General features: G+C 42.9%; 5 protein-coding genes, 1 long non-coding RNA gene and 2 other non-coding genes across 13 annotated transcripts in view; 2 read left to right on the forward strand and 6 right to left on the reverse strand.

Annotated features, from left to right (window-relative positions):
* LOC121588634 (glucose dehydrogenase [FAD, quinone]-like) overlaps positions 1–11,943 on the reverse strand; it is a 38,619-nt gene extending 26,676 nt beyond the window's left edge. The window contains exon 1 of the mRNA XM_041906783.1: positions 11,868–11,943. The gene's annotated coding sequence lies outside the window, so the exon portion shown is untranslated. The remainder of the gene's footprint in view (positions 1–11,867) is intronic.
* On the forward strand, positions 1,132–12,214 carry LOC121588644 (annexin B9-like). Of its 6 annotated transcripts, XR_006004197.1 has the most exons (7): positions 1,132–1,241; positions 3,932–4,023; positions 7,092–7,574; positions 7,659–7,884; positions 7,955–8,136; positions 10,984–11,125; positions 11,961–12,214. XR_006004197.1 is itself a non-coding variant. In XM_041906807.1 (6 exons), exons 2-6 carry the CDS (start codon positions 3,994–3,996, stop codon positions 12,012–12,014), a joined length of 975 nt encoding a protein of 324 aa, XP_041762741.1. In that variant the 5' UTR covers positions 1,132–1,241; positions 3,932–3,993; the 3' UTR covers positions 12,015–12,214. The 6 variants fall into 6 exon arrangements, 5 of the variants coding, with proteins under 5 accessions (XP_041762741.1, XP_041762743.1, XP_041762739.1 ...); XM_041906807.1 differs by lacking the exon at positions 10,984–11,125; XM_041906809.1 differs by lacking the exons at positions 10,984–11,125; positions 11,961–12,214 and adding an exon at positions 11,570–11,825.
* LOC121588645 (DNA repair protein RAD51 homolog 3-like) lies at positions 12,133–13,637 on the reverse strand. Its single transcript, XM_041906810.1, has 5 exons — positions 13,198–13,637; positions 13,024–13,130; positions 12,774–12,964; positions 12,579–12,710; positions 12,133–12,506 (listed from the first exon to the last, which is right to left on the reverse strand). The coding sequence occupies exons 1-5, from the start codon at positions 13,362–13,364 to the stop codon at positions 12,225–12,227; spliced, it is 879 nt and encodes a 292-aa protein (XP_041762744.1). The 5' UTR covers positions 13,365–13,637; the 3' UTR covers positions 12,133–12,224.
* Positions 13,638–13,745: 108 nt separating this feature from the next.
* On the reverse strand, positions 13,746–16,566 carry LOC121588640 (GPI mannosyltransferase 3-like). Its single transcript, XM_041906790.1, has 3 exons — positions 15,885–16,566; positions 14,926–15,777; positions 13,746–14,855 (listed from the first exon to the last, which is right to left on the reverse strand). The coding sequence occupies exons 1-3, from the start codon at positions 16,007–16,009 to the stop codon at positions 14,273–14,275; spliced, it is 1,560 nt and encodes a 519-aa protein (XP_041762724.1). The 5' UTR covers positions 16,010–16,566; the 3' UTR covers positions 13,746–14,272.
* Positions 16,567–16,915: 349 nt separating this feature from the next.
* LOC121588626 lies at positions 16,916–19,864 on the forward strand. The gene is made up of 3 exons (XM_041906770.1): positions 16,916–18,185; positions 18,258–18,348; positions 18,417–19,864. The coding sequence occupies exons 1-3, from the start codon at positions 17,028–17,030 to the stop codon at positions 19,532–19,534; spliced, it is 2,367 nt and encodes a 788-aa protein (XP_041762704.1). The 5' UTR covers positions 16,916–17,027; the 3' UTR covers positions 19,535–19,864.
* On the reverse strand, positions 19,739–22,045 carry LOC121588648. Its single transcript, XR_006004198.1, has 6 exons — positions 21,998–22,045; positions 21,685–21,772; positions 21,381–21,484; positions 20,544–20,603; positions 20,202–20,291; positions 19,739–19,965 (listed from the first exon to the last, which is right to left on the reverse strand). It is a non-coding gene; the product is annotated as an uncharacterized LOC121588648 (long non-coding RNA).
* LOC121591194 lies at positions 20,687–20,761 on the reverse strand. The gene has a single exon (XR_006004523.1). It is a non-coding gene; the product is annotated as a small nucleolar RNA U18 (small nucleolar RNA).
* LOC121591193 lies at positions 21,556–21,627 on the reverse strand. Its single transcript, XR_006004522.1, has one exon. It is a non-coding gene; the product is annotated as a small nucleolar RNA U18 (small nucleolar RNA).
* Positions 22,046–26,327: the final 4,282 nt, after the last annotated feature.

Here is a 26,327-nt window from a genome sequence, read left to right on the forward strand (position 1 = left end):
GATTGAAAATGAAAGTAAAACAACTGTCATTACTAATAGAAATATTAATACATCAAAACGCACCTGACATGTAATACAAATAGCTTATAGCTGATACACAGCTTATACAATACAAGATGCAAGGGTTTATGAATGGTGACGAATGGTTTGCAATGAAGACAGTAGTAACGTCACTACTCTGCTGCTATCGAGAGCTATTAGAGATGCTATGTAACCTTCGTCACCGGATGAATCATGCACGAGTTCCACAAAAAAGCACAGATGATTCAGATGTGTTGGTAATATTAATTTCATTCGATGATCCCACCAACAGCGGCTAGTCAAGGCAGTTGGAACTGCATGGTTAAGTTTGACTGATTGAAAGTGAAGTTAAACACCGAATCAAATTTGTATCTTCTGTTTTCGCCTATGTTTTCCTATTTTAATTCCGTTTCTGCACCCGTGTTGCATATAATCTGTGCCTAATGCTGGCTTACACATTAAGCAAACACCGACCCGCCAAAGTGTATTTCCGTTTTATCTCCATAAATCAGATAAACCTTTCAGATAAAAATAAAAATTTAGCTTTAAGCTTCATAGAGGACAGGCACGCATGTGTTGGTAACAAGCACTCAAGTACAATGGGCAAAGAGTGTAGCAATGATGGTAAAATTTATAAAATGTTTATTTTTTAATTAAAAATAACGAATAGTATAAAATGATATTGAAAATTCTAACAAGAAATATTTCATCGTGATACAATTTATTATTCTGAAATCATCGATAATTCTAAATTATGATGACATTTATTACTCGATTGTAATTGCTTAAATGAGGTGTTTATTTACTTTTTTGTTGATTAAGAATTAGGAACCATTTCTTAATTATTAAGATTGATTAATTATTCTTAATGATTTTTAAGATTAAGAATTAAGAACATGATTTATTTTGTTGATAAGAAATAAGAACAACGCAAAAAAATTAAAAAAGAGGAAATTTGCTGAAATTTGGTTATATTTATTTAAATTTTATTATTTAATTAGTCACACCATTATTCGTATACTTATACAAAGATATATTTTATCTAAACACTCAAATCGCCGAAACCACTGTGAAGCAGCATATTTACAAGCGCACTAGCGCGTGTGAGAGACTACCGCATCCATGTAAAGGTGTGCGGCACAGTTAAAGGGAAGCTCACTTAACTGAGCTCCACAGCGCGAAAATCAAGTTCAGTTGCACTCAGTTCGTCGTTGCGTGTGGTTAGTATCCAGCAGTTGGGGAGTGAAATAGTGTTGTGAATAGTTATTTTTTTCCCACAGCGCATTAACGTAACATTCCTCTCTTCTAACCGGACTTAGTTTTTAGTATTCCCTTCAGTGTGTGTGTGTGTTTGTGTGCTACGTGGAGTTTTCAGCACACGCTTATTTAGTAACATTTAGCGCAGTTGTAGTTTAATGCAGTATAAGCTGTTTGCTGCATTAAAACCCCCCCGATTCCCATACTCGGCCACGGTGGCATCATTTTTGGTGTTGTTGATGGCGTGGAATGCCGGTTGCCGATGACCATAACAGCCAAAAGGGGAGAGAGAGAGCAAGAGCGAACAAAAACTGCGCGCACTCCAAATGTGTGCTCCCCCTGTGTGCCCAAAAGCTGCTTTGATCGAATACGTTTGTGTCGACAGCACGAACGAAAGAGAAGCGATTTTGTTTTCTTCCCTACACACTCCGGCTTCTTTTGATGTGTGCATGATTGCATCCACAGTAGACATCGTTACAAAAAGACGAGATAGCAACAAACGAACCAGAATTGATGCGAAGCCAAACTCCACACTCTTGAGATGGAAAGAATTCGGCTAATAAACCGTCGAGAACAAATTCACAATAGCAGCGGCGGCGGGGTCAAACCCGGGATGGCGTTGAGGGTCGATTTGTGTGGTTTTGTTATTTTATTATATTTTTTGCCCCCCCCCCATGTCCACCACCTTTTTCGTACGCGCTCGATCGTAACAGGTTCGAAATGCAAACGCACCCCTACCAATACACCCCAAACGCCGGCTCGTAAAAATGTGGTTGTCTTTTTCATTCCCGGTTTGACTGTGTGGCAGTGAGCGGGCAAATACGCGATACTTTTCACGGTTGCTAGCTAAATTTAACGATGATTTGGCGCGCGGTCATCTTACATACTTTCTTTCGCGCGAACGAACAGTCACATTCAACAGCAGCAGCACACACACTGACAGTCACTGTTTCGAATCAGAGATAGGGCGAAACTACACCGGCAGCGGGTTACATACACTGCTTTCTCCGTGACGCTTGGTTGGCATGATGGTCACACCGTTGTAACGTTTCACGTGTCACGTGTGAGTCTAAAGATCTACTAGCCCCGAAGGGAGTGGTCTTTACAAATAGGAGACTATCTCTATCTGTTTGTTCCAACTGTTCATAAGCAGCGAGGAGTGTAGTATACAAGTCAGCAAACCAGATTGCGTTGTTATTATTAGCGCAATGTTTCGAGCGATCACTCCTGGGTAGAGTATTTTTCTCCAGAGTGTTAGATCGTGGTGGCACGTTCAAAGCCAACAGCAGCGAAACATGTTCATTCGCTAAGCCAAACTAAACCAAAAGTTTGTATAGGTGTAAAACATCTACACAATTAACACATCACCAATACAACCAGCGGATGGTCTGATGCAAACAGAAGACAGCAGAACACGGTTGCGGAATGACATCATCCGCTTGGAGCATTTAGCGTTATGTTTCGTTGAGTTAAACAGTCGATCATGGGGAGACTACAGCGCCATGTTTTGCCGTAGAGTTTTTATGTTATTTATTTATTTATTTTTCGCTATAAACACATTCGTGAGTTACCTTGAAATCGCATATTTCTCTGTAAAGATATTAAATTTGATAGTACATTACAAAAATTGGCCCAAATGTCATTTTAACCAATGATTTAATCCACATTTTGGTTTGCATTACAAGAATAATATAAATATACAACGTTCCAATGCAGCCAATCAGAAATATTAACGCCATTTCCTTAACTGAGCCCATAGCACATACGTAAAACTAAAGCATAAAATGAACGTTTGTGTAGATTAATTTCAAACAAAACAATTATAATGCTTCAAACTTAACTCACACCCATAGCAGGGAATCGATCAAATACAGTACAGTAAAAGACCCCAGCAACATACCAACGAATAAAAAATGTATTGAATCCTAATTAAGGTATCATTTATCTCACCCTCACGTCGTCTCACTTATTCACCTCGGGAATAAGTGTAATTATTCCCATCATGCCACCATAACACAGTGCGAAGAAATCGAACAGCTCTTGCATTATTCTTATCCAAAGTTCTTAACGCCGCTAGAGAGTGCGTGCCACAGAGTGGAGAACACAGAGTGGGAAACACACGTGGAAGGGTAATGGTGGGAGCGGAGTCGACTCACGTTGAATGATTAAACCATGCCGTGCATACACGTCGGTTCCAACTGCATTCTTCTCTCATTACAATGCGTTTTACGTGCAGGCGTCGATCTTTCCTCATGCGCCATGCGATCACTCACACGTGTATGGTTTTTTCGATCCTCGGCTGTTATAGCAGGTTGATTCTACCAGCTACAATCTGTCGGTAATGGGTATTTTAGTTCTGTTTTTCACTCCCATCCTACACACAAGCGCACAGTTGGGAAGCGGGGCCAGTTAGACGCCGGCTAACCTAATTCTCACATTAACGGTGACGCTCCAACGCACTCTGGGTGGGATGGTTTTGGGGAGGTGAAAGTCGCCCAAGTGAAATCGCGCTTTTTGACAGTGGAATACAGTCTCGGGACCATGTCGGTGTTACTTATGCCACCAGCATGCCACCAGCGCACACCTACCTAAGCATAAATTTAAGACCCTACTTTTTCTGACATTTTCTTTTTTTTAATTTTCTTCTTTACAGATACCTGCTACATTGAGTAATTATCTCTCAGTACCTTTATAAAAAAGCCAACCGACATAAAAATGAGCTCTTCGCAGTATTATCCATTCCAAGTAAGTATTAAACGCGATAGAGCCCTCGCTAGGCCGACCTGCTCATTACATATGCCCTCTGAATCATTGAAGTACGCGAGAGCAGTGCATAGCACGTCATTGCATCTCTTGAAATGCATTCATATGCACATATGCACCTTGTAGGCGTGGAAACGTTCGGCGAACCGCTCTCACAGCTCTCACATACACAGCTATAAAAAATAAAACCCACCCATTGACACACTATGCACAACACACTATCGATTACTGTACACATAGGCATATTGGCTCAAATGAGCGACTCCACTTACTCACGTTCCACTTGGTGCGACAATACTGGGCGCAGTTACAGCATGCAGTAAGCAGCTTACAATAGACGCTTACATCTTAAAGTGTTCTTAGAAGTTGTTGTTGTAGTTGTTGTTGTAAGACAACATGTTATCAATTACATCACTGTGATGTAATTGACACCACACAGCTTGCTTGTAATCTCTGCTGTACCATCCAATCATCTCTACTAGCTGATAACGATCGTGTTTCGCCAACATTTTGATGTGGAACAGAAAATATGCCCAGTATCTTTATTTGCATCAAAACTAACAACCTATGGGACGGTGGAAGCGGTTCCCTCTGGGCAACTTCTACCTTCATGTACGAAATCCACCCTACTCCCTCCTGCTGAATATGTTTCGCCTTGACACATACCAACTCTCAAAGTATGACATCATCTCAATGGCACTAAACGTTGTTCCGCAATGGTTCTTTTAGGCGGACGCATCGGCTGTTCGTGTCTTTCGCGTAAATCCTGCCGCCCTCTGTGTGTAGGAATGTTTCCACACTAGTGGGAAGACGCATTGATTGGTCGGAAGCGGAAGAAATCCATTACCATCGCACGCTTTATCGTGTCCTTCCCCCCATTGCGTAGTGGTACGTCTGTATGTTTGTGTGTGTTTCTGTGTTCCGGTGTCTAGTCAGCACGGCGCCAGGGGTTTTCCTACCACATTCTCTGTGTCAGAAAACACCCCACTAACTGGGCCTGAAGGAGGTGTGTCATCATAACCATTAGCAATCCTCCAGTGCATTTCGTCCCTCCAAGGTCTCATTTTAATGGATCAAGCGATTGAAAGTAACAGTGGACATGAAGTGAACAACAGGATGATGGACACCCGTTCGCCAGGTTATTATTTTCTTAACTATGATCAACTAAATTAGTCACAGTCATGATGGTAAGATAATCAACATCAAAATTAGTAGAACAAAATTATAAGTTAAATCCATCGAAGTTTGATATGAAACACATGTTTGTTTATAAATTAAACATTAACATTAAACATTTCGTTAGTAACTATACAGCCCATCCGGTGGCGTGTATTGAATCATAATATTTACAGTGCAATCAAAAATTCGTATTAGTCAAAAGATACAAATAAAAGTAGCCCAAACAATATGATTCATCTACAGCTGCAATTTTATGTGAAAAAAATGTATGACAAATAGCAAACACACGTTCCAAATGCGATCTTGTGATCTTTCGTCATGACCGTCGTGGTTAACGATTGTTTTTAGTCAGCCCCCACCAACCGTCCCATTGCCCTACCGGACTAAACCTTGAACGTGAACCAACCCCGCGGCCACACCAACGGCATTGACGGCATGTGGCATCATAAACCACAATAATGTCAGTGAGCAACCCCACGCAGCTCTATTGTCATTGTTCCGCTCCGCACCTTCCGCTATCAAACGGATTGCCCCGGGCTGTAAGATCAATTAAAGTGCAAAGCTTCCGTGTCACCAACAGCACCTGATCGCATCTGGGGGGTTATTAAGCTGCACGGAAACCAACCGTTTGCAGGAAATATCTTACCATTTTCCATTCCGGTAACACAAATACACACACATATTGCAGTGTGACTGGTGGTGTAGTATTATATTGATTAATATTTTTTAGGGTCAATCCCTCCCTAAAACACCCACTAAAACGGGGAAAGGCACAGTAGATTGTAGTCTATCACTCTCCCAATGGCTATACACAACATTGGGGCGGTTTGATAAGCTCAACCAATCCGAGCGAAAGTGGAAACGTGTGAAAATGGAAGGTTAGTGGAGGAAATAATCGATACTAGAGCTTTCCACCGCACGCCAATATGGGTTTCCGTATGGTGTGCGCCCTTGTTTGTTGCCCCTTTGCCGGTATAGATGTATGTAGGCAGAGGCGGGAAAAATACCAACTGACCTTAATTGGTGTCGGCAGGAGGGCTGGAAAAGCATACCGAAAGTGAAATGAAAGGCCTTTTCTGTAACAGATGTACCAATTTTAGTGTATACAATATTCAGCATGACGAGTAGTAGTAGTAGTAAGACGAATTGAATAAATGAATTTGCCTGCCATCTATTGAAAGCATAACACAAGTCATCATAGTCGATGATTGAGGTCTTGGGCTGTTTTTTCGTAGTGTGTAGTGTGTAACGATATCAATCGCGTATTGATACGATCGTTCCATAACACAAAAGACCTTCAAAAAGGAACGAGAATAGCATTCTACAAACGATCATCGTTTATCATCCTCATCCAGCGTAATTGTGCAGGTAGTGTGGAATGTGGATGATTAGTAATTTCGGTAAAGTCGATTTTCGTAATGGAATTGTGGCCACCACATCCCACCGGGAAGGATTTGTTTCAAATGTTCCGATTCATTCCCTGATTCAATTCCAAACTACGCCCAAATGCAGACACTAAACAGTTCCTGCAGTCAACTGGTACAGCGGACACGCGTACTGTTGCGCGGTCCACGCCATGGGGGATGTTCCGGCGGGGGGTATCTGTACGATCAGTTTGATTCAATTGGCAGCATGTCCAATTCGTCCGAGGAAGAGGAACCGGCATACGTTGAGGTACCGGTGAGTGAGCGAAGCGATCCTATTACTGCCCAGAGCATTTATGGAAAAGAGATGTAGAAATGAAACTGCTTTACTGCACGGTACACAGAAACATACACGGAAATTGGTTATTGGCGAGCACGTTAGCAATTGGATTGGTTTCGAAGTGCAGTGGGCGCTGTCATTAATCCAAACCACTTTTCTACCTCCAGTGCACACCGACCGTCTATCCGGCGGATCCGTTCGATGCCAACGAAGATGCCGGTACGCTCCGTACCGCGATGAAGGGTTTCGGTACCGACGAGAAGGCCATCATCGAGGTGCTGGCCCGCCGTGGCATCGTCCAGCGTCTGGAGATTGCTCAGGCGTTCAAGACCTCGTTCGGCAAGGATCTGATCAGCGATCTGAAGTCGGAGCTGGGCGGCAAGTTTGAGGACGTGATACTGGCGCTGATGACCCCGCTGCCCCAGTTCTACGCCAAGGAGCTGCACGATGCCATCTCGGGCATCGGTACGGACGAGGAGGCGATCATCGAGATTCTGTGCACGCTGTCCAACTACGGCATTCGCACGATCGCCGAGTTCTACGAGCAGATGTACAACGTTTCGCTCGAGTCGGATCTGAAGGGTGATACCAGCGGTGCATTCAAGCGGCTGTGCGTATCGCTCGTGCAGGGTAACCGTGACGAGAACAATGTAAGTAGTTGTATTTCAGATTGTTGAAACGCATGTCACATCGTTCGTGCTTGAATGCGGGCTTTGGTATTCTCTCTTCTTCAGGGCGTCGATGAGGGTGCAGCGGCGGCCGATGCGCAGGCCCTGTTCGAGGCCGGCGAGGGCCAGTGGGGTACGGACGAGTCCGTGTTTAACCAGATTCTGGTGACGCGCTCCTACCAGCAGCTGCGCGCCGTGTTCGACATCTACGAGAGCCTCGCCGGCCACACGATCGAGGATGCGATCAAGCGCGAATTCAGCGGTGCTATCGAGGAGGGCTTCAAGGCCATCGGTGAGTATTGGGGCGCGCCGCGACGAAGAGAACCAACGTAATAAACTTCATGTTGTTTCACCCGCAATAGTTCGTTGCGTCCGTTCGAAGGTTCAGTACTTTGCCAAGCGTCTGCACAACTCGATGGCTGGCCTGGGCACGAACGATAAAACGCTGATCCGCATCATCGTCAGCCGCTCGGAGATCGATCTCGGCGACATCAAGGAAGCGTTCCAGGAGATGTACGGCAAGTCGCTCGAGTCATGGATCAAGGTACGTTTGTTGCGTTTGCTGTCAGAATACCCTCCATAACCACTGTGTCTAATACCAACACACACACACACAAGTCAACATTTCATTCTCGCTTTCATTCACCATTTCGCTTTAAGTGTTTGTCTGAGAAAGTGGTCAAGATACGCCACCAGAATTCGCCACACATTCGCCCTTGACACAGTACAATTACCTCTACCCCACTTACACCAACCAAGATACTAAGAGTGTGAAGATAACAAAAATCACGAGCCTCACTAATGTCTCATAGCCATCAAAGTCTAAACAAACGCCAGGTCCCAAGTACTTCGTATCTCTCTGCCTGTACTATGGGTGAAACATATTAAGTCCCCTAAACTTGCAACACTGAACGGTAAATCTTCACCCAACGAGTATTTTTCGTATTTTTCTCAAACACTGTCGAATGCATAAATGCGTTTGAAGCTGTTAGTTTGATTTCAAATATGTTAGATGCATATATGTAACCCCCTGTTTTGTGTTTTATATACCCGTAGCGCAAACCCAAAATTTCTGTTTTATGTATGTTTCCTCCTTGTTACTCCATCCGATGGCCTATATGCTGCTTTTATAAGTTATTTGGATTGTGATGAAACATCTCAACCTGAAAAACGACCAAAAACGTATGAGTGTGTGCGAGTTTCGGCTTTGGCCCTCACAGCAAAGGCCTCTCGCCTTCTTTCATAATGCCATTTACAAATCGTCACCACCTTGAAGCAACATATTTCGCTAAGCAGCTTGCTCGTTCCCAAACAAACAGAATGCTTATTTGCAAATCCCTCCCCCTTTTCCTACAAAACACCCCAAACCAGTCCCTGGCTTTACGCTACTGTACCATTACTACTACTGATGCTGTTTTTGCAGGGTGACACCTCGGGCGATTACAAGCGTGCCCTGTTGGCAATTTCCGGCTACCGGTGAATGGCGTTAGCGTTGCGCGAGTTAAAAGGGCAATGCTAAAACTGCATGCAAACATCACCTCAATTTTACTAAATAACGTACCAAGTGGAATGAACACATAGTGTTTGTCAGGAGCTGTCTGACAACGGTTTTTACCTATCGCCACCAGCCACCATCGATTTTACCGATGGGTGGATTTTTGATTTTCTTCTTTCTGCTCACACAAGAAACCGCAAACACGTGAAAAGAGACAGCAGTTGCTTTGTAATTGTTAGTAAAGAATATCGTTTAAAGTAGGCAGTTTGTATCACACATCTATCTTTAGTGGACGCGTAATCTCGCGAAGGTTAACTCTCTCTCTCTCTCTCTATTTTTCATCTCAAACCACCGTTAATTCCATTACATGCAGCTCTTATCAGCTATTATTACATATTCCTTTTTAATTTGTAACACATACTTATTACTGCACCGCCAATAGTGTCCTATCGTGCGTGCCTTAGTAGTTAAAATGTGTGCACATCCGCACACACCTGCCAAATTGTGTAGCCAAAATGCTTTGAAATCAATTGATCGTTTCATAAAAATGTCATAGCATACATAAAAAAAGTTACTTAAACAGCTGTTTAATTCGTTTTTAGTTTACGAAATAGTATTTCTTTTGTTTCTTTCCATACGCAAACTCATTGTTCACTGTGTAGTAGATTTGTTACGCGCCGCTATTCCTATACCCACTGTTGTGTACTGTTGAATAAATACTACTATTATCTAAATTTGAGCTTTACGGTGCAGCGTTTATGGTGAGAAAGGACGTTTACGTTGTTTTGTTTTTTTTTTATTATTCAATTTATTGTTTTGTACGTTATTATTTGAATCAATTTCTCCTTTTCGATTGATTACAGGATAGGATATTCGTTGCTCTTATTTTCGGGGGAATATTATCGCTTTATATGTTTTAAAATTTAGAACGATCACAATCACGGTGTACTGTAGATTTCTTTCGGATGCATGCGTGTACTAACTTATATGTCCTCACACTACCAAACAGCGCACGATCACGTGTTGCCCCTGTACCCGAACGTGCCGTTCTATCTAACGTCTCTATCGCTGTCTGTAATGCCGGCGCATGGAAAAAAATGGAGCTCACTGCTCGCCCGGTTAACTGCCAGAACGGTTACACCATATACGCGTTAACGTAACAATACAAACTTTATATATTTTTGTGTTTTTTTTTCTCTCTCTTTTTCTCCCTTTTTTGTAAACCTCCACACCCGTCCCACCCCTTTCATTTTTGTGTTGTGTACGCGTCTGTATGCGCCAACCACCATGCCAACACGCAGGAGGATCTTGGAGGCGATAATGCTAATCTACTGTACCACTTGGCCGCTTACTAAAACACCATCTTTCCCGCCTTAAGAAATGCATACCCACCCAGACACGATACCGCGTGCTCGTCTATCTACGTTCTTATCTTTACGAGCCTTTTTGAATGAGGTGATGATGCGAACGGTGATCGTCAAACATTGAAGATCATCCAACCACCACCATCTATCGTGTCGGAAATAGGGCACGGAACGAACAAATCATTATAGCAGTATTGTTAACCCTAATATCCCACATTCCAGTCGTTACATTCCAAGAATTGTGTTGTGTTTAAACTGTCTTGTGTATGACGCTCGTTTGATTGCGATCATCGTTTGAATGGGCTTCAAGTCAATCGGGTTACGGTCACGGTATCACGGTACTGCACACCACTCTGCAAAAGCTAAATTTATCGAATAAAGTACACATCCGTCCTTTAACTACCCGGCGCTAGGATATGCAGCTTAAAGTGCCTTAATTAAGACGATTTCCCCCCAATGAATTCCCACTTTCTTATGTTTTGTTGTTTTCAATTAAAAAAAAACAAAACCAACCCATCCATCTCTTTCGCAGGAGGATGTCGGAGGGGACCTTGGCGACCTTCTGGCTACGTTAGCCTCGTTCTAGGCACACCAGTGCCAGATGCATTTTAATCGTGTGAGAGTCTGTTTTGCTTATAATCGGCAACAAGGCGTAGATGGTGAATGTTTGCGCAGTACGTAAGCATAGCTTCGAGCGAGTACCGATGCACAAAACGCGTTTTTTTTTTAATTATTATTTAAATCGTCATCTAAAATAACAGCAACAAAAAAACGAAAATGTGCTTTTAATTTTGTTACAATGTTTTTTTGATCTTGTGATGTTAGCACTGGCACCAATGTGTGTAGATGTAACGATTGTGAAAGCAACATGCAACAAACGTATTGGACAAATATACTCGTTGTTAACTTTAAACTACTGCCTCTTTTTTTTTTTTGTTCGTTACTAAACCGCACTCACAGACAGAATCAGAAACGGGCAACAAATTGACACTTTCCCTTTCAATCGGTTTGCTTACCATCCCAACTAAATCGCTCCGTAACAATCGATCTAAAAACTTGTACCCACAACACCACAGAACATATAATATAACCGTGTTACTTCGCCACTCTTCTTCCAGGATGACATTGGAAGTGATCTTGGCAACTTGCTAGCTGAACTTGCCACTTACTGAGTCGCTTTGCCCACCGTGATGCGCGAGTCCGAGCACTAACAAATCCCATCCAAAGCAACTGCTTCACTCTAATATTCACTATCAGCGAACCACAATCGGTTCAAACATCCCTAAACAATCTCCCGCACGTGTGTTTGATGTCAAAATGCGTGAAATACTCGTTGGTTATAGATATAACAGTAAATAATTTAAAAGCAATCAATAGCATAGTGTTGCCCTGGCAAATTAATTTCACTTCCCTTACCTGTGTATTGTTTGGCTCCAAGCTCGCTCGCACCCATATCCCTCCGGAGTGTGCACGCAATCGGTTTTGATCGAACTTTCCCCTTCCTTTCAGGACGATCTGAGCGGTGACTATCGGGATGTATTGGTCACGCTAACCTCTTACTGAGTTACTTTTCGTGCTACATACACGCTACACCACCTTAGCCTGGGCGAGACACTTCCAGCCGGGCTGCACTGCACCCACTGCTGCAGGTTGTTGAATGGAATGGTTTGTTTTTTTTTTCTGTTTTCCTATTACGTTCACACCACTCCACTGCATTAATAAATGTTTCGCTTCCTTCGCTGCCCGGAAGGGAGGATATGTTACGATACGCTTCTAACCTTCCCGATTGACGCCTCTTATGCCGGCTGGCTCGATGCGAAACGCTACCGTAACGCTTGGAAGAAAATGTCCCTTTTCAATGGAAGCGACGTAGCTGGGCGGAGCTTGCGATTGTGCATCGAAATGGCTCTCATCGCGGCCGAGAAAGATGCGCTGGTTTACTTTGTGCGTAAGGCTGCCCCCGAGAGCGGACACTATCTGCGGCACATCCGACCGTTCGCCGCCGCCGCCGTCGACATCCGAAATGCGTGTTGTTACATCGTTCGTAACAATAACCTTTAGCGCGGGAAAGAAACGTTTGATTCACTCAAAGGAAGGTAAGTAATCGATGCAGTAGCAGCCACTTACCACGCAGCCGAAACGGTGTGCGAGTTTATGCAGCAGGGTAAGTATTTCGTGGACACGCTTCACACGCTTCATCGAACGCGTGATTGTATTTCTGATCAGAAAGGATAGCGAATCTAGTATAATCAGTTTAATCTAGAAAGGTAAACGATACAACTGAAACAAGCGATTTCTGCTGAAGCATGCAGTACCTCGTACCTTTTCACCATCGTACAGCCGGTTCTGCAGCACGGCTATAGCCTCTAGGATTTGAGTACAGTTCGTCACGTGTGAGTACAGGATGTTGTCCAGAGCGGTCGCTTCCGAAAATCCGGCAAGGGTTTCCTCCGGATTAAGCTTGTGGAGTAGCGCAATGTTTGCGCAATGATTGTGACATGCCTGGGCCATTTCTACAAACATAACTGTGTAAGCAGCTGCGCTCATCCAATAAATGCTTTGCTCCGTTTACCTTGTACGCGCTGCGGAGAAAATCCATAATTCGTATCCAGGTAGACTGCCCGGCCCTGCAGGCCACCGAGCTTCTGAGGTATCTGCACGTTTACCGCTAGCTGTAAGCTGAACAGGAGAACAGAGTTATCTTCCGCGAAGGTTTCGACGCAAGAGATGCACAAGCGATCCATACCAGAATTGCGTTTTGCCGCTGCCGGGCGGACCACACAGTTCGGTGATCATTCCTTCCGGGATGCCACTGCCAAGCGCTAGGTCGAGATCTTTGCAGAACGTCACCAGCCCGGTACGGGCCTCTTCCTCTCTCCACCAATCTAGTGCTGATTTTTTAAACATTCGCATTACATTACAAACACAAAAGGAGCACAGAAAGAGTTACACTTATAAAGATATTCACACAATTTTCCTAATTTTCGCTTATTTGCACTGCATTTTACACATTTATTCAGTGGCTATTTATGCGCGCCTTTTCGCCAAGATGTTTGTAAACAAAAAGTGTCAAACTGACTGACAGCCGGTGAGCAAAACAAAGTCGAGGAAGGACATTGTTCAGGCTGTTGTACACGGCTTCAATTTTAAATGTTCATTTTAAATTCGCATGTGTCACCGTTCGTTGAATATTTCGCTATCCTTTAAATTCTTATCCATAATGCTCCTTATTTGTTAAAGTAAAGGCAACTAATTTTTCTTCATTATGTTAGAAAATTCACTTTTATTAGATTTGCACAAAATTTCCTACAAACTATATTGTCATCAGTGGGAAGCATCAAATCAGCTTACTTACAATCGATGGCGGATAAAACTATTCTTCACTCGTAAAACCTGGCAGTGTGGTAGATAAAATCACTGCTAGTGACATGTTTCAGCAAATAAATGAAAAAAAACTCTAACCAAAATTGAACCTAGTCTGGAGAGGGGAAAAAAACAAACCTCTTACACATTTAGATGTTACACGAATTCGTAATAATTGCATAAGAAATCGTTAAATTAAAGTACATTTCGTACTTTGCCTCCATACACCCTACGAGAACTGTTATTAATCTAACCGCTTTTAAATAGCTATTCCAAATATTAAATTTGTGTGTGTGTGTTTTTTTTTGTTTTTGTTTATGTTTCTATCCTGTAGCAGGCTAGTAAAACAAAGATTGTTCAAAAAAATTCAATTAAGGAAAAAATGGGTGAAAAATAAATGTGTTTGCTTTTTTGTTCAACTTTTGATTGTGGTCGTATTGATCGTCTACCTCGTACCTTTACGGGTTGTACAAATGATCCGATTCGTCCTCCATCGCAGGAACGGCGGTCGTCGACGTGGTACTACTGGCACCCGCTGCTGCATTACGATCGTAACGCTCGTAAACTTTTACAAACCCGCCAACGCGCTCCGTCGGATAGTCGGTGTGAAAGAAGGACACCTTTTCCTGGTAAATCGAGAGGAAATCCTTTAGCTGTGGCTCGAGCACATCGAACGTGACCACGTGCGTGGGAAGAGCGCTGAGCGGATGGACGGGCAGGTTCTTGCGCACCCAGCCCATCGGATTAGCGTAGAACTGGTGTGCCTCGTCCAGATAGTTCGGCTGGTCGGTCAGGTTCGGCTCGCAGTGCAGGAAACGCATCGTCACATTCTGATGCACGTGGCTGTAGAACGGTGTCGAGTGGCAGGGCATCAGGAACAAGATGTTGGCCGGGTTGTTAAACTCGTCGCGGTAGTCCTTGGCGGTGGTGGCCAGGTAAGGCATCACGTCCAGCGTGCCCCGCTGATGGACTAGCCCGGTGTAGCCCGCCATTAACCCGTTCACCGATAGGATTAGCAGCGCCGTAAACCAAATCATTTTGCTAAAAAAAAACAGTACATAAGAGAGGATTACAAATATGTGTTTTCTTGTTGGTCCTCCGCACAAAGTACCTCGAAGCTTTGCGGCTCCAGCGAGCGAGATAGTCGGCCGTGATGAACAGGCACATCGGCAAAACTGGCAGCAGGAAGCGGAACTCTTTGTGCGCCAGCAGCGAATACACCAGCACGGTGAAACACACCGAAAGCAGCAGGATGGCGCGCTCCTTGTACACCTTACGGTGGCGTACGGATTCGTAGCCAGCCGCCAGGAACGGCAGCACACTGACGCCGAGCACGGTCGGCAGCCCGGCGGAGAGATACCAGTACCATGGGTGCTCCCCGTAGAAGCTACCCACACCCTTCAGCACGTTGTACTTCAGGAACTCGTACGACGAGAAAACAACCGCCCCGTGGAAGTAGCTGTCCACGCCGACGCACAGCGCACCGGTCAGCAGACCGATGAGCAGGTAGCGCTTCAGCAGCAGCTCCCAGGTCGGGTGGGTGGACTTTTTGATGTGATACAGGCACAGCGGTACCCACGGTATGACCGAGGTCGGCCGGACAAAGAACGACAGTGCGACCGGCCACAGGAACCGGGTACACTCCGAGGCCCACGGGAAGTAGCTGAGCGCGATCATGGTCAGCGACGTTTCCAGCGTGTTGGCGAGCGTGCGCGAACCGACGTAGAACCAGCACCAGGAGGTAGCGAGCAAAAAGGTGGACCATTTGCTTTGCCGGCACCACACGTGGAACCGATAGTCGGCGTACGCGCTCAGGCATGCTTGCAAAATCCGGGGCAGCAGCGTAAGCAGCTCGACCGAGTCCAACCCAACCAGGGCCAACAGTTTGTACAGACCGGCAAAGGTCGCCGGGTAGAGGTAGCTTCTCATGCCGGCCGCCCATTCCCAGGTAAGATGGCCGTAGCTGCAAGTACAAGAAGAAGAAGAAGAAGAAGAAGAAGAAGAAGAAGAAGAAGAAGAAGATGTTCGGTTACTACAAAAAAAACAAAACCAAAGGTCACAAAAACGCACCCGAACGCTAGACGATGGGCCACCTCGAGGCTTTGCCAGTACTCATCCGGCACAAACCAGGTCGTTACAAGAAACACTGACGCAATGCGTACCGCAACGAAAAACCAAAACGTTCGGTTCCACATTTCTGGACGGTCGCGTCAGAACTCTGGTATTCTTCCTTCTCCGCAATGCTGGGTGCGCTACGGCTGTGGGACCTCCACTGGGAAGGTTTAACACGCGCTTTAACTGTTTGCCACCCCTCCGGGGCGATGGTATGGGGCTCAACGGTCACACACACGCACACACACACACACACTCTCACTAACTGGATGGTTCACGGTCAAGCTACCGGGTTTCGATGCGATGCAAATGCTTCACCAGCCTCCAGCAGGCTTCGGCCTTTTTCGAACAATCTATACACGTGTTTGATTAGAAACTGTCGAAACGATGCGCAATCCGTATGCGAACTGCTCTCACGCTTTAGGCGAAAGTAATGCTCCGTCGCCGTTCCGTGTGGTCGACACTGCTTGTGCCTTCGTCGCACTTTGCCAGTGATGGTGTGGCGTGTGGAGCTTAAGCACCACGAGATCCGTTCAGTCCGGACGCGACGAAAATAAACTTATGCTCTCTTCGCCGCTGCGGTGCGTGACGTTTTGTTTTGCCTCACTTCGCGTGATGCGTGCTGTTGCTGCTGCTGCCGATGACGATGATGATGATGATGATGACGTAACCGTTGTGCAGGAGAAAAGAAAACGAAATGGCGGTTGTTTGCGGTGTGTCCGTTGTTTTGAATAAGTTCTGTACCCGATGCTACAGTTCGATTCTTTACGACAAATTTTTTGCTATTACTATACTAGCCGACATTTGATATTCTATCCTCACGGACAGAAACATGGAATCTTGGGTATACAAATGTTCTAAAAATTAAAAATAACAGCGATAAATGAAAACGCTTGTAAAACTGCGATTAGACAACGTGCCGTATCGCTGTAAACTTTGAACCCTACGCGGTAAACATTCAGATCTTCAGATTCAGTTTTTTTTTCAGATTGTCGTCGACGTTTGACAACCTAAACACAATCGGGGAAAAAACACACTCGCACGGCGCGATTTTTCTGCGACGATTGCAGATTTAGGGACCGAATTTCCCCGTGAACCAAAATGGCATCGAACTCACTCGTGAATCAAAGTGCGGACGATGGAATTCCGTTGGATTTTCTGGCCGAGATGCACGTGGCGATGGACTGTCTGCCCGTGGACGAGGCGGAAGCAGAACGACTGCTGAACGAACGGAAGCACAAGCAGCAACAGGCTCGCGAGCGTGTACAGCGCTTCAACGATGCGTGGAGCATCCAACCTATTCCAGCGGTGAACGCCACGCCACGGATCACGGTGGCCAACAACTTAGGAATCAATGGACGGCAGGAGTTTAGCAATTTGCGGGATCCACGGCTCGTTGCCAAAGCCAAAACAATTGGCAGCCTGCCGCTTGATATCATCCAACAGCCTGTGCCGCACGCTAGCGGGATCAACAACCGGCAACAACAGCACCACCAATACCAACACCAGCAAGATACGGTGGTGCCGTTGCAGCGGGACGAGGTGTACCAGCATAATGTGCCTGCCGTCGTGAACTCTTTGGACCATCGGGGTGTCTCGTATTCGGACAATGAGGAAGATGATGTCATATTGCTGCCGGAAGAGCACGAGGAACTGCACCGAGCAGCAAGAGGTCGTTCCAGGAGCCCAGGTTCTCGCAATCCACGGTCGCGCGACACTTCCCGGACACGGGTCCGAGGCGGCCATCGTTCAAGGCGTCACTCCCGCAGTCAGTCCCGCAGCCCCACGCATCGACGCCGCAGGCGACACACACGCTCCAGGAGCCGACATCGCAGCCGATCCTACTCACGGTCGCGTTCTAGCTCGCGTAGCTCGGAACATTCGAACGGGACGCAAGACTCGCGCGGAAGATCGTCGTCGCGCCGCAACCGGCAGCAAGGCGGCCCGGACCAAACGGTCATGATGCAATCCATGATGTCAATGGTAATGCAGATGGTTAATAATGGAATCTTGATGGGAGCGTCCAACCGGGCACAAGTCCCAGCAGGTTGTGGCCCCGCGGGTACTCCTGTAGCGATGGACCAGGCCGCCACACCACAACTGACACCAGCTGCCTTTCGCAACATGTTTGCCAATAGGCACTGCTCGGATCGGGGTGGTAAATTTCCGGATGATGTGGTCAATCTTACCGATAGTTGCTCGTCGACAGTACTCGAGCAGGGCGAGGACACTAGGCCGAAATACGACGTTTCAACAGAGGTAAATAGCGATCATATCGCAGCAATTTTTTTAGTGCTGTCTTGTATTAAACTTTATTCTCCATCGCTTTAGCTATTTTTGGAAGGTAAGCTTAGTTTTGCCGACTTCCTTGCTCTGAAGCCGTCGGCGAGAAGTGATCTGATCGTTCCGATCGATCCGCAAGGTAAGTAATGGTAGCGTGATAGACCTTGAGCCCTCCGGTCGATATTTATCCGGCACTGTTTTCCACAGTTCCCAAGCGAATCAACGAAGCCATTTCGATACTGGAACAGCAAGATACGAAGAAACACTCGACCCGGTTCCTGTACGTCCCGCCAACCTATTACGACAGTGAAAAAAAGGAAGAACACCACCACCATCGCTCTCCGTTGGCCTGGAACAGTCAGAACGTATTGTTCGAGAGTACAACACGTTCGAGGGAGGTGAAGCAGTGTCAACCGTTTAGCAATCTGAATCTGAAGCTGAAGGAACTGATCGTGAAGCTGGGCCTTGATGAGGGGCTCGTTTCGCAGCAGCTCGAACAGGTGAAGCTGGCGGCAGCGCTACAGAAGGACGGCGATAATGGCAACCGGTCTGCGGTTGGTGCGTCGACATCTTCTGCCAGCATTCAGGCCATCACAGTGTTGCCCCCAAAGCCGGGCACTGGCAAAGTACGTCATCTTATCGATCGTGAAGCGCAAACGGACGGTTACGCTTGCATGGAGTGCATTGCACGGAAATCCAAAACGATCATTACTACCTCCACACAAACTGCTGCGGCTGCCCCCCGAAAGGACATGGAAGTTCAAACCAACGGTCCGCCACTGTCCGCTCCTAACGTGTTGTCGCTTGACGGGTTGAATGCGAACCAGATTGAAACGATCGAAGCGATCGTGCGCTTCGTCCGCACCCGGCAGCTTGCTGGTTCGATTGAAAGTGTACAGCACGCACTGCGAAATGATCGTGTGACGGCAGCCGGAATGACCCCGACGGTACAGCAAAACGCTCAAAGACTGCTGTCTCAAGTGAAGGCGGACCTACAGCGATCCGGAACCTTCCCGGGAAGCAGCTACGGCAGCAGCAGTAGCAGCAACAGCAACCACAACCACAACCACAACAGCATTGCCCAGTATCAGGGCTATCAACAACCACCATTATCTGCTCAGCCTATTCCTCATCTGTACGAACAACAGTTAAGAGATCTGCGGATGGGCCACAGGCGTGGCAGTGGCATTACACGAACATTCCACACCACCTCCGTGTCCGAACAGATCTTTCCGGCGTGCTACGACAGCCATCCGCCAATGTCGAAAAAGAGCAAGAAAAAAGGAAAACAACTCCATCATTATAATCAGCATGGTGGTTGGTAAGATTGTTTTGAAAAGATGTCATCCACCACCATAAACTACCTGAAATCTCTTCCACACGTGGTGGGGCCTAGTGCGTGCCCACTGTTATGATTAAAAAAAGCATATGTTTTAAAAATGTTGAACTTACCTTCCATGATTGGTTGAGTAATTTGGATTTTACGTTTCTCATATTCTATTTTTCTGTACGCGTGAATTATCATGAACTCAAATTTGGAAAATAAATTTTATTTCTCATCCTGAACGTGATGTCACAAACACGTGTACGATTTTAAAAACAACCGAAACTTATTCATATACAGCTTTCAATAGCAGCATCTTCTCTTAGGTACTTAAAATAACGGTTTGTTGCCAGCATGCAACAGGACTCCGATGCCGCAAACGAAATGCATTCTTTTGCACACCAGGTCGTGTACAATCCTTCTTTCCGATAGCTATAGGCACAAAAATAAGATCACAAACGAAAAATGTTAAGAAGTAGTATAATTAACACACGACGATAATCAGTATAACGTGGGCTGAAGGTTTGCAAAGCGTTATCAGAAAGAAATCTTATCGATCACTGTTGTATCAGTCGGGAAAAGAAGACTTGATATAATAGAAATAAATTTCATCATTCGCTCAGCATCACTACAGCAGCACGTCCTTTATTCTCACTGTATTTACATACCTGCTCATTTTACATTTTACATGCAACACATTTCCTTCGTTTCGCCATGATACAGGAAGCATGATCAGCGCCCAGAGATATCCAGGAAACCTATTGCGAAACCAAAACATAAAATAAAAAAATCATTAATCAAAATAGTTTTCCAAATAAGCATAATTTGCAGACTACATGCGACCATTGATTTGTCAGAAACATGTTGTCAATCATTAATTTCAGCCGGGGATAGAAGACATTATTTTTTGTTGCATTTCATCACAGTAGAGTGTGCTTTTTTTAAGTAGCATATCATAAATCTTAGTTTAATAATGGATATAATTTGTTTCATTTCGAAAACTCTATTACCTGTACTATATATTTGTAGATTTCTATCATTTATACCACATCACATTTTTATAAAGTTGTCTGGAATTACAAGATAACAATAGTAAGTTAATAAAAATACGGTTAAAGCGAGTATAACGTAGTATTTATGACTTTAGAATTATATATATCAGAAGATTGGATAAGTAAAATAATCAAACAAAGTCATAAACACGGACCAATTGAATGTTCATCATATAATTTTTAAATGTTAATGATATTTAAGTCTATTGCCTAATGAGACCAGATGGGAGGTAGGTATTGCATAGTAGGGTCGCGATCTGATCTTCCGTTCACGTGACTTTTAAACTAGTTCAGCGATCAGCAAAATGCGGCTGTTTGATTTAGATGGCTTTGTTATGGCAGTTCACTTAACAGTTCATATATTTCATAGAACTTTCACGCATTTTTTATCTAGGTTCAACAATTTGGCTCTTCACGTGAAACTCTACGAATATTATTGTAGAATTTGGCTCTTTCGGTCGTAAAGTTTGCCGACCGCTGAACTAGTCCATACACATTGAAGTAGACCAAAGGAATGCTCACTTGATTAAATATTTAAAACAAATCATTCAATCATAGTTAATCTATTCATTTGAAATGCGACATAAGTTTGACAAATTGACAATATTGAATTGACGCTCCGAAGTATATGAGAAAATTATCAGACGTTGCGGATAGGCACGAGTTCAGAATAAGGTAAAACTTTATATTCATTACATACGTAGTTGAAAACTTTCACTTAATCGCATCACCATTTCCACCTGGTTCATTATTTCATAGACATGCAGTTATTTCAAAAATACGAGTTTACTTTACCTTTCTTTTCTTGTTATTAACGTCCATAGCTTATTTTTGTATATAGCATCAGCAGCATTAAGATCCGGACGCTGATGGAATAAATTGACGCACTTGGTTGTAAGCTGTAAAGAAAGAGTGGAATGAATAGTGAGATCCTATTCTACAACATCTTATTAAAATTTTAAAAGATGATATGTATCAGAAATATGGATTGCTATAAAATCATACAATTTCATAAACACGGACCAAATATTTTCATCACAGAAGTATTGCGTAAGAAATAAAAGAAAGTAAGAATGAAATAAACGAATTATAACCATACCTATATCAAACAAGCGTTCCATTATCCACCACCAACAGATCTTCTCGAAAAAAAAATCATCCTAAACCAAAGTTGAAACTCAGATAACCTGCCAGAAAACAAGAAGAAACAAAATCGTTAGTATACTCTTCGTCCAATATCAACACTCGTTTCGGAAGCTGATTTTTCGTTGTGGCATTCATCAGACTAAAAATAGTTTTTGTAATGAGTTTAAGCAGCCGATGAAATTGTTTCATGACGTTCAAACGGTAATTCTTTCATCATTGAGAGCACCAACATTCACTATCAAACGATTTTTTAAAACATTTCTTACCTTTCCAGTTGGTGGATCCACTGATTCCGGATGACTTGTGTGATCCTTCGGAAATCCTGCCATAAAACAAGAAGAAACAAAATCGTTAGTATACTCTTCGTCCAATATCAACACTCGTTTCGGAAGCTGATTTTTCGTTGTTGTTGCAGTTCGTGATTACAAGTCAAAGTGATAGCACGTTAAACACAAACAAACCAGTGAATAGCTCCAAGAAGAAGGCGAAACAGAATGGCCGCGAAACAAAACGCTACTTTTCGGGTAGATTTTTCACAGATACCGAAAAAGCCATCCAGGGCTGAAGCGATTAAATTTCTAATAAATGTATTAAAGTTGGAAACAGATAAACTAGAGAAGGTGCAGGTCTTAAATATGGCACCCATTATTAGCGTGGAAATGAAAGATCCAATCCATGCTAGGCAATTTGTGGAAGCCCATGATGGGAAACATGGCATTTTGTGCGATGGTACCGAGTTCAACGTCCCCATCAAAATGGAGGACAATACGCAAGTGGTGAAAATCCTTGATGTGTCGGCTAACATTTCTAACGCAGAAATAAAAGAAATCCTCGCGGCTTATGGAAAACCCGAGGAAGTACTTAATACATATTGGGAAGCCCCGTCCCCATTCGCCGGAATAAAAGACGGCAACCGTTCAACAAATATGAAAATCGAAAAACCAATCCCGTCATTCCTGACAATAAAGGGGGAAATAATTAAAATCCTCTATAGAGGACAGAAAGCGACATGTCAATACTGTGACCAACCAGTGCACTACGGTGTCACATGCACCCAAAACAGAAAAAACACTTACAACACATATAACAAAACAAGTGTCAACAACCGACTTTTCGCAGAGGTCGCACAACAAGGGACAAAAAACCAAAACACAAAAATAGGACCGACCACATACAAGCCTCATACTAGTGAAGCACCAGAAAAGAGTAGCGTCTACAATAACAACCAAAATCCATCAACCAGCAGAAACAATAGTACAGAAACCTTATCCATGACAAGAGTGGACTATAACAAAATTGATGATTTAGACAAAACCGTTACCGGAAAACGACTGGTTATGGATGATATAATTTCCTCCGACACCGACACAACTGATCACGAAAGACAAATTAACCGAACAAGGAAAGCCCGTAAATCGTCAAACTAAAGAAATACAAATATATATATATATACATAAAAACAAATACAAATTGAAATAAAATGGCCAGAAATATTTCCATACTTCAAACAAACATAAATAGCTTACCCAAAAACAAAGAAGAACTTGAAAGAATAATGAACGCTCAAAACATCACGGCAGCATGCATAATGGAAACATGGTTGAACAAAGATACAGAAAAAAAGGCACAAATTTCAAATTACAATCTTATTACAAACCATAGAGAAGATGGATACGGTGGAACTGCGATCTATCTTAGAAATGACATCAAATACAAAACTAAACAAAGACAATACGACAATGAAATACAAATCACAGAACTGACAATAAGCCAAAACGAAATAAACATAATATCAATTTACGCATCCCCTACCACAAACTGCAACAAACTGAAATCAATTATTGAAAACATACTAAATGATCCACATACAACAACAAAAACAGTGATAGCAGCTGACCTTAATGCCCACCATTCGGTATGGGGAAACCCATACAACGACCGAAAAGGTAAAATGTTGATCGATGAAATCGAAGAATCTAAATTCGTTCTACTACACGAAAACGAAATAACTTTCGTACCAACAGACCCCAATAAAAGAGCCACAGCAATAGACCTTACCATAATAACAGAAAACTTAATAGACAAATGCAAAAGGGAAGTACTAGAACACCACATGGGGGCAACTCACCACAAAACAATCATCACGACAATACAAGAAAATATAACCCCCATAAAAATAAAACGAATCAATAAAAATAAGGCATATCACGAAATAAAGGCTATAAAAATAACAGAGAACAATACAAGCCACGAAATATGCAAAAAAATATCGCAGATTATCAAAAAAAATACAAAAATGACTTTCAAAAGACCAAAGATCTGGTGGAATAGAGCCACCGAAAAGGCATGGCAACAAAAAAAACGAAAAAAGAAAGACATTCAACCAGAATAAAACTACGAATAACGAGATAGAATTTAAAAAAACACTAGCACAATTCCGACTCCAAAAACGCCTGAACAAAATTGCAAATTTTGAAAAAAAACTAGACTCCATAGACTCACGAACCAGCCTTGACGAACTATGGAAACTGACCAAAAGAATGGAAGGTAAACAAGAGAACAGCAAAAAAGAAAATATAATTGAAAATAACATGGAGGAGGCAAAAAAATTCTTAAACGACAATTTTAAAAACAACACAAAAGGGGATAAAAATTTATATAAAAACATACCAACGCCAGAAAACATACTAGATGAAGATACATGGCAACAACTGTTGAGAAAAAAGAAAAACACAGCCCCCGGTTCTGACAACATTTCATACGAAATCTTAAAAAACATTAATGCAGAATCCCGACGCGTAATGATAGCGGAAGCAAACGAAATGTGGAAAAAGGGTAAAATAAAAAAACAGTATAAAAAAATCAAAGTGATAGCGATACCCAAACCGGGAAAAAACATTAATGATACAAAAAAACTATAGACCGATCTCACTACTCCCAACACGAACAAAAATAATAAATATGGCTGTGTTAAAAAAATTACTAAGGGAATGTGCTATAAACAAGATAATACCAGTAACTTCTCTTGGATTCAGAGCAAATCATTCAATAAACCAATGCATCACATACGTAGTAAACGAAATAAACAACAACAAGCGAAACAAAACCCTTACCGGAGTCATATATGTGGATTTATCAAATGCATATAACAACGTAGATGCAGAAAAATTGATAAAAACCCTAAAAGAAAACCAAATATCATTGGAAGTAATCAGATGGATCGCAGCATTCCTAAATAACCGAACAATAGAAATGATTTCTGAAAACAAAACAATCAGAAAATTAACCTCAGACGGATTACCACAAGGGGACGTATTATCACCGACTTTGTTTAACATATATACTAGTCAAATCCACAAAAAAATAAATGGTAATCAATTATTACAATATGCAGATGATTTCATCATTATACAAAATGCCAAAACAGCCCAAGAACTACAAACAAAACTAAAAAGATCCCTAAACATATTCGTAGAGGAAATAAACAAACTAAAACTACCGATGAACATCGAAAAAACCAAGTTCATGGTTTTTGGAAAAAGTGAGCACCCGATAACACTAAAATAAATAATACAAATATCGAAAAAGTAACCACGTATAAATACCTCGGAGCATGGATAGATGGAAATTTGAAGTTTAGAAAACAAATAGAAGAACTTAAAAACAAGGCCAGAAAAAGACTGAATATAATCCGACGCATCTGCAACCAAAACAACAAACTAAGCCCGAAAAAAACAATAGTAGTCCACAGAGCCATAATCAGGGGAATTTTGGAACAAGGGGCCTCTTACATAGGAAACGCAACAAAAACACTCAAAAAGTCACTCCAAACCATAGCAAACCAATCACTCCGAAAAATAACAGGCTGCACCAAAACCACACCAATTAACTCCTTAATGGCAATAGCTGCTGAAGTACCACTACACATAAGAAGCAAATACATAGCAACAAAAGAAACTTTAAAGACAATAACATATTCAAAAATCCATCAGAATCAAATAACAACCAACATAAACAGAATCGCAGAAAAAAACAAAACATACGTAGAAAAAATTATTACCGAAAACAGGGAACTAATTGAAAAAATGGCAAAAATAAAAATAAATAACATAGAAGTGAAAATCCCAATTCATCCTAAACCAGACGAAGAAATTACAAAAGATACCCCTCATAGAGAAATAATATTGAGACAACAATTTGAACAACAAATCAGAAACCTGGAAAAAAAGAAACCGATAGTATATACAGACGGAAGCAAAATAGAAGATAAATGTGGAATTGGCATCTACATAAAACCACACAACAAACCAAATCAGTATATAGCATCCCACTTCAAGCTAAAAAACACGGTACCAATAACTTCTGTAGAGATAACAGCAATTGAAAAAGCCCTACAAATTGCCAATGAAAATAATCTAAAAAACCCGACAATATATACAGATAGCCAGGCAGCATGCTATATTTTAAAAGAAGCACAAGAGAAATGCTACATAGACGAAGCAATACATAACATCCTAAAAACAAGCGAAAAGCTCAATGCTGAGATAAGATGGATACCAGCACACATAAACATAGCAGGAAATGAGAAAGCCGACC

The sequence above is a fragment of the Anopheles merus genome, chromosome 2R, assembly GCF_017562075.2.
Source record: "Anopheles merus strain MAF chromosome 2R, AmerM5.1, whole genome shotgun sequence".
In the NCBI taxonomy this organism is placed as follows: domain Eukaryota; kingdom Metazoa; phylum Arthropoda; class Insecta; order Diptera; family Culicidae; genus Anopheles; species Anopheles merus.